This window comes from Leptonychotes weddellii, chromosome 1, assembly GCF_054177405.1.
Source record: "Leptonychotes weddellii isolate Sample4059 chromosome 1, ASM5417740v2, whole genome shotgun sequence".
Lineage (NCBI taxonomy): Eukaryota > Metazoa > Chordata > Mammalia > Carnivora > Phocidae > Leptonychotes > Leptonychotes weddellii.
Genome location: NC_138369.1, coordinates 81280898 through 81288784, shown reverse-complemented (window position 1 = coordinate 81288784; position 7887 = coordinate 81280898). Strand labels below are relative to the sequence as shown.

At 44.1% G+C, this 7887-nt stretch overlaps 1 protein-coding gene across 1 annotated transcript; it reads left to right on the top strand.

Moving 5' to 3' along the window:
- Nucleotides 1–467: 467 nt before the first annotated feature.
- Nucleotides 468–4888, top strand: A4GNT (alpha-1,4-N-acetylglucosaminyltransferase). The gene is made up of 2 exons (XM_006727904.2): nucleotides 468–893; nucleotides 4274–4888. Exons 1-2 carry the CDS (start codon nucleotides 483–485, stop codon nucleotides 4886–4888), a joined length of 1026 nt encoding a protein of 341 aa, XP_006727967.2. The 5' UTR covers nucleotides 468–482.
- Nucleotides 4889–7887: the final 2999 nt, after the last annotated feature.

Here is a 7887-nt window from a genome sequence, read left to right as displayed (position 1 = left end):
GGGCCAGATCCTGAGTCCTTCTGGTTTCCTCAAATACCTGGCTATGACTCTCCAAAGAAGGTTTTTAAGTTTCTCCCATTGTCTTGACTTGGAAACCCTGAGAACCAAAAATGTCTGTTTCCCTGAAGCCCTGCAAGCTGAAGCTAGACAACCTGGGGTAAACTTCAGAAAACTTTCTACCATAGCTCATGTAGTGATGTTCTCCATGCCTGTTGCTTTCTGGGCCACTCAAAAGGATGAATGATTATTTTCCTGTTTTGAATCGTCCTCAGATTCCTCAGATAAACCCTAGTGAATGCATTTTTCTTTTTACTATTACTGTACTTGATTTGATCCTATCTTTTTTTTTTTTTTTTGAGGATATCCTCAGGGTGATATTCATGGCTCATTTTCTTGTGTGCCATCTTTATCAGGTGTTGTGAGTGTATTTTTGTAATGAGTTGTGTTGCTTTAAAGGAGCGGGCCAGGAGAGAGACGTAGACATGCTGAAGGAGCTCCAGCATTCCCTGTTGGTCGTCCTGTTGCTTGTCTGTGTCTTCTTCTACCAGCTGAATGTGAAGTCCCGCTGTCTCTTCTCCTGCCTTCCTCCCCAAAAGTCCCAGCAGGACCTGGAAACCCTCCTGGGCCATGGGCGCGGCATTGTGTTCATAGAGACCTCGGAGAGAATGGAGCCAACTCCGCTGGTCTCTTGTGCTGTGGAGTCTGCTGCCAAGATTTACCCTGGGCAACCCGTGGCATTCTTCATGAAGGGTCTCTACGATACCACACAGCTGCCCTCAAACAGCACTTACCCAGGCTTTTCCCTCCTCTCTGCAATAGACAATGTTTTCTTCTTCCCTTTGGATATGAAAAGGCTGTTTGAAGACACACCGTTGCTTTCATGGTACACTCGCGTAAGTATTCAGAGAATCTTAGGAGGTCAGTGTTGGGAGGGACCGCAGAAAAGGGGTCCCATCTGCTCATTTTGTGGATAGGTAAACTGAACACAAGGACTCAGTGTCAGAGATGGGACTAGAACCCAGATCCTGGTCTTCTTTCTACAGCATTGAGTCCTGATTCAAATAAACAGGAGAGACTTAAGTTAGGTTCATCTCGAGCCTCGTGTCTTACGCCTCCAGCTTTATTTCTTAGGAATAAGGTTTCTTTTGAGACTATTCTTAACTGAATGAGTTTCTAGATCCTTTCTGGGGGTATAACCACTTATTTTTCATTTATTTAAACCCACCTATGTTAATTTTTTTTGCATCTGAGTGGGAACCTAGGCAATATTTAATTTGAAAATGATATGAATAGAAAATTCGTGAAGGATCAGGCAGAGAGTGCTGCTATATGACATCGGATTATATTAAGATATGACCAAGAAACTCCTGGAGCTCTTGAGAATTTTGTAATCTTCATCTTAGTAACATAGCATAATAAGGAAATAATATTTCAATTAAATATTTCTCTCACAGAGGACCCACGATTGGATAATTCTTAAGGAAATTACAGTAGAACCACTCAATAACTTCACTATGAAGGCGTTAGCTGTGACATCTTATGAAGACTACAATGCAATATGGAATAAATACACTTACGTTATAATGTTAACTGTAATTGTTTTAGCTATGTGCCCCCCGCCAATCTACGTGGAAGAAAACAACCTGAAGAAAATAACACAACACACGGTAATAGTAGGTGTTTTTGTGTGATTGGATTAGGAGTGCATTTAGTGATGAGAATATGTTCATTTTATAAATAAAATTATTTTAAAAACTCCAAAATAATTTAAAAATCGACATCCAAATAATACCATTTGCTGGCCATGTAGAATCCTTTCTAAGTTCTAAGCGTAGGCTAGACCAAAAGGCAGCAAGCATTTTCTCTGTAAAGAGCCAGATTGTAAATCCTTTAGGCTTTGCAGGCCAAGAGACAATAGTGAGGCCACTGTGCACCTTCTTGTGTTAGTTCCCTGTGGCTCCTGCAACAGAGGACCTCACACCGGGTGACCTAAACATTGGTTCTCTTACGGTTATGGAGGCCACAAGGCCCGAATCCATTTCCCTGGGTGGATGTCACGGTGCTGGCAGGGGCCCAGTTCCCAGGGAGACACTAGGGAAAAATCTTTCCTGTGAAGATCTGCACATCCCCTTTTCCTCTGTGTGTGTGTGTGTGTGTGTGTGTGAACTTTCCCTCTACATCTGTCTTTAAACGATACTTGTGATAGCATTTAGGGCTCATCAGGACAACCTGGAATAATCTCCCCATCTCAAGATCCTTAATGTAATCACATCTGCAAAGACCCCTTTTCCACGTGTGGTGACATTTATACGTTCCAGGCTCTCGGGCCTGAGGTCTTTGAGTGGCCATTACTCCATCTACGGTCCTGCGGGGAGGACACACTAGCACCTAGGTTCTGCCAGCTAGAGGCATTTCTGGACTAAGTGACAGGCCTGAGGGGGCGGTGGCTAGTTGTACCCTTGGCCCCATGGGACTTCTGGATCCTAGTGTGCCCATCTCTTCTCCTGAAGAGCCTGGAGCTCTCAAATTGAGGCTCATCAGGAGGTAATGGATCAGCTCACCATACTGAGATTTCACCTGCAGCTGCCCGCACAGGGTCCCCAACAAATAGGCAGCGACCAGCACGAGCCCCTGGGAGGCAGTAGGGCAGGCCACGGGCCAGGGATGCAGGCTCTGGTAGTGGAGGGGGCCCCCTGGAGGGAACACGCTGGAGAGGTCCCTGTCACTCTCAGGGCTAGCCTGCTAGCGGGTGTTCCAGGAGGACTAAACAAGCAGTGTGTTGGCCTACTTTCCCCACACCTGGGCTAGTGAACATTAGCTTAACTGTGCTTTGCTCCTTGGACAAATAAATCTCTGCTCCGATTGTCTTGGAAGATGCTGCGTACTATACGCCACCCCTCCTTTTTTCCCCTCGCAGACTAATCATGTACATGAGGAGATGAAAGTTTCTGTAGTTTTGAACTAAAGAAACGTTAATTTTATTCAACCCAGCATTTTCCAAACTTATTTGAGCACGGACGCCTCTTTCGGTAAGACATAAATGTTTTCTTCGAGCTAATGTTCCATAGGGCATAGGTCCTCTGAGCTGTATGTCAATTTTACAGTGTTGAGTTTTAGGAACAAGGTGGGCCCTGGGACACATCTGACCACTTCAACAGCCTTTCTTAACTTGCCTCTGTGCTTCTGCCCTTGCCACCTCCCAAGTGCCGTCCCTGTCGGTTTTCCACATAGCAGCCAGCATGACCTTTTTAAGACTAAGTCAGATCACATCACTCCTTTCTTCCAAACCTTCCAAATAATTTCAGTCTTCACCCCAGCCTATGTGATCTGCCCTCCCTCTCCACCCATCCCTCTCTGTCCTCATCTCCTATCCCTCTCCTTCACTACTCTGCTTCAGCCACGCTGCTTCCTTTCTGTTCCTGCACACAGAGAGTGTGCTCGTAGCTCAGGGCCCTTGCACTTGCTGTCCTTCTACCTAGAACCCTCTCCTCTGAGATATCGGCATGGTTCACTCATCAACTTCATTCAGGTTTCTATTGGAAGCCAAGATAAGATAGGGCTCCATTCTGCCCCCTTCACAGTCCCCTTATCCAGCTTTTTTTCCTTTGCAGTCCTTATGAACACCCAACATATTATATATTGATTTGTTTATTGTCTATCTCCAACCAGTAGGGGTTTTTATCTGTTTACTGCTACCTCCTTAGCAACTATAACAGAGCTTGGCACATAGAAAGTAGGCCTTCCATGAATATTATCAAAGGAATTAACTAGTGAAAGAAGACATACATACATTTTAAGAGCCTTCTACCAATTTCTCAAAGAGCATACATATTGATTTATTTACAGTTTCCTAGTGTATCTTTTCTTTATCAGTTTTTAGCATTTTTAGGACTCAAGAAATCCTTCACAGTTTCGTATTTGTGGTTAATGTACCCCCTGCTGAAAATGACTCAAAGGGTTTATTGTGAAATCCCTGCTGGGTTTCTTCTTTACCATTCCACTGCTTCAATTTTTTTTTTTTAAAGCAAATTCACAAAATCCTTAAAAGCTGCTAAAATCTTCCCGTTGTCACTGATTGCTATAAACTTTTCACTTGAAGGCAAATTTTTGGGTGGAGGTAAGTTTGGTAAATTTGCAAAATTGGGCTTTTGTGCAGTAGATTTTTGAGAAGCTGGCTTGCTTCCTTCTCCTCAGCCGCCCTGTGCTGGCCTCCCTTTGGGACACCTCGCCCTTTCCCGCTGCTACTGTGGCTGATTTGCTCCTGTTCTCTCAGATCAACGCCAGCATGGAGAGAAACTGGCTCCACGTCAGCTCAGATGCGTCCCGCCTGGCCATCATCTGGAAGTATGGCGGCATCTACATGGATACTGATATCATCTCCATCAGGCCCATCCCCGAGGAGAACTTTCTGGCTGCACAGTCTTCTCGGTACTCTAGTAACGGGGTGTTTGGGTTCCTCCCCCACCACCCCTTCCTGTGGGAGTGCATGGAAAACTTTGTTGAACACTACAATTCAGAAATTTGGGGCAATCAGGGTCCCAGTTTGATGACGAGGATGTTGAGACTGTGGTGCAAACTTGGAGACTTCCAGGAAGTGAGTGACCTCAGGTGTTTGAACTTGTCCTTCCTACACCCCCAGAGATTTTACCCCATCTCCTATCCAGAGTGGAGGCGCTACTATGAAGTCTGGGACAGAGACCTGGGCTTCAATGACTCCTATGCCCTGCATCTGTGGAACTACATGAACAAGGAAGGAAGGACTGTGGTCAGAGGAAGCAACACGCTGGTGGAGAACCTCTGCCGTAAGCACTGTCCTAGGACTTACAGGGACCTGATTCAAGGCCCAGAGGGCTCGGGCACTGGGACGCTGGGTCCAGGTAACAAATAGAGCCAGCACTGGGTTGCTGCTGCTGTGTCGTAGGACTGGACGCTTCCTGGAGTGGCAGCTTTCGGTTCATGCCCACGTTGCCTGGGGGGTGGGGGCTTACCCGCATATCAGTAAGGATCAGCTTTCTCTGTCTGTAGTAGAAAACCCCCAAAGTTTACACACCACCCTCGGTGTGTAAAATAGAGAAGCTTCTTTCTCTCTCATGTAAAAGAAGTCTGAAGGTAGGTGATTCGGCGGTGGTGGGGGTGGGTATGGTCACTGCGGTCATCGGGGACCTAGGTTTCTTGCATCTTTTTGTTTGTCATTTGCCATCCTTAGTGTCCACAGCCCATGGTCTATATGGTTGCTTGATCTCCAGCCCATTATGTCTGCATTTCTGGCAGCAGGAGGAAGGAAGGAGGAAGGTGTACCTCCTTTATTTTATGGAGACTTCCTACAAGGCCCTTATAAGGCTTGCCCCTACATCTCACTGGTCAGAGCGTATCTGCAAGAGAGGCTGAAAAATTTAAGGAGGAAGAGAAAATGGGTGTTAGGAGAGGCAGCTAACAGTTTTGCTACTTGTTAAATTTACTTCTGTAAGATTAATTTTAGGACCTGTTAGAGAATTGACTGGGGAAAAAGAGACTTGATTTCTGGTCCTGATTTTGATGTTCATTAATGCATTCAGTCAGTGAGCATTAACTGAGTGCCTTTGGTGTGCCAAGCACTGATTTAGCTGCTGAAGATACAGCTGGATCAAGCAGACAATGTTCTGTCTTGGTCAATCTGGGCTGCAGTCGCCAAGTATCATAGACTGGGTGGCATATAAACAACAGGAATTTACTTCTCACAGTTCTGGAGGCTGGTAGTCTAAGATTAGGGTAAGGATCCTCTTCCGGTGGCAGAGGGCACTTTTCTTGTTGAATCTTCATATAGTGGAAAGGGTCAAGGAAGATCTCTGGGGTCTCTTTTATAGAGGAACTGATCCCCCTCATGAGGGCTTCACCCTCATGAACTAATTACCTCCCAAAGGCCCCACCTCCTAATATCATCACATTGAGGAGTAGGATTTCAACATATGAATTTTGGGGGGACATGAACATTCAGCCCATTATAGGTCCCTCGTACTTATCCTAATGACTGGCCACATCCCCCCTCTGATACCCTCTTGCTTTTCCCAGGGTGTTCTGCTGTTCCCTATCCTACCTCAATTGGCTCATAAAAGCAAATCACAAATTCTAATTTTTACAAACCACTTCCCCTTTAACGGTCACATAAAAATTTACCTCCTCTTTCCAGGAAGTGTGAGAATCAATATTTCTTCTACAAATATTCATCAACCAAGATTTTCTAGCACTTTCCTTTTGATAGTTGGCTTTACGGGAAAAATAATTTCTATTTTTTCCAAATATAAAAATACTTTTCTTTTTTTTTTAGAGAGAGAGAGAGAGAGTGCATGCGTACCCTTGAGAGCAGGATGGGGGTGGGAGGCAGAGGGAGAGGGAGAGGGAAAGAGAATCTTAAGCAGGCTCCATGCCCAGCGCAAGCCAGAGGTGGGGCTCAAACTCATGGCCCTGAGATCATGACCTGAGCTGAAATCAAGAGTCCGATACTTAACCGACTGAGTCACCCAGGCGCCCCAGGAACAGTTTTAATGTTTCAAAAATATATGAGTTGTTTCATGATGGGACCAAATAGGTCAATCTGAACGTCATATATTTTTATGTGGGGCTGTGATTATATGAATTCATTGTGTTAATGTTGATAATTTGATGTTTAGAGGGAGATTTACCTGACAGTAAAATGTCTCTGATTAATAAAATGTGGGAAATAAATTAATAATGTATTGCTTAAGAAGTACAGTTTGTTTTATAGAAAAGGGTATGTCAAGACGTGGTAGTGAGGGGGTTGGAGCAAAGGGTTAAAGCTGTGAGTAGTAAGAAGTGTGGGATTTCTGGGGCTCCAGATGGCCCTGGATTCCTTCTGGCCTTTTCTGTTAGTCTGTGCCACAATTATGCAACAATAGACTTCGGAAATAGGCCATGCTGATGCCTTCTCTATATTAATTTTTTTCTTTTTCCAAATTCCACACTCATTCTTAGAATTTCAAACAACAAGATTGTATAGAGCAAAGGGTGAAAATGCCTCTTGTACCATGTCAAGTTTGGTATGTCTCTCTCTCTTTTTCTCTGCGTGTATAGCGTGCTATCGGTAAGAAGCTTTGGCCACAAGCCTTCCAAGTATTTCCAGCTAGCACCTTGTCTGCCCTGGCTCTTCCCTCCAGCACCCCCACAATGCAGCCAGTAAAGGGTTAAGACTGGCCCCAGCAGACTGTCTAGTTTCCTGCTCTAGGGCTAGTGCCTGTGCAAGTCTAGTAGTTAAATATTTGAATATCACCCCTGAATTTCTCATATGAGTTTTTATTTTTTATTTTCTTTATTTTATTTTTTAAAGATTTTATTTATTTATCTGACAGAGAGAGAGACAGTGAGAGAGGGAACACAAGCAGGGGGAGTGGGAGAGGGAGAAGCAGGCTTCCTGCTGAGCAGGGAGCCCGATGTGGGGCTCGATCCCAGGACCCTGGGATCATGACCTGAGCTGAAGGGAGATGCTTAACCCACTGAGTCACCCAGGTGCCCCCTTATATGAGTTTTTAAAAAACATACTATTATGTCAGTTGTTTTTCACTTTAACAATATGTATTTTGGATACCTTTTTTCATTAGCACAACTTATTCTTCATAATGGTTGCAGAATGTTTCATTTTAGGATATATATCATAATCTATTTAATGAATACCCAACTGGTGGACATTTAAGTTGACTCTAATTCTAATAGTGCATGTAATGCTGTAGCAAAAGCTCTGATTCCTGCATTTTTGAGGACTTTACATTTTCATATGTGGTGCCAAATTATTAAAAAAAAAAAAAGCTGTTTGAAATTGCCCATTTTCCCATCCTTCACCAATGCCAAAAATCTATTTATTTATTTTTATTTTTTTAAATTTTTATTAACATATAA

Bases quoted from the DNA above. Each gene is read 5' to 3' on its own strand.
- A4GNT (XM_006727904.2), top strand. From the start codon at position 483: ATGCTGAAGGAGCTCCAGCATTCCCTGTTGGTCGTCCTGTTGCTTGTC. The intron at 894-4,273 runs GTAAGTATTCAG...CTGTTCTCTCAG, and splicing joins TGCTTTCATGGTACACTCGC to ATCAACGCCAGCATGGAGAG.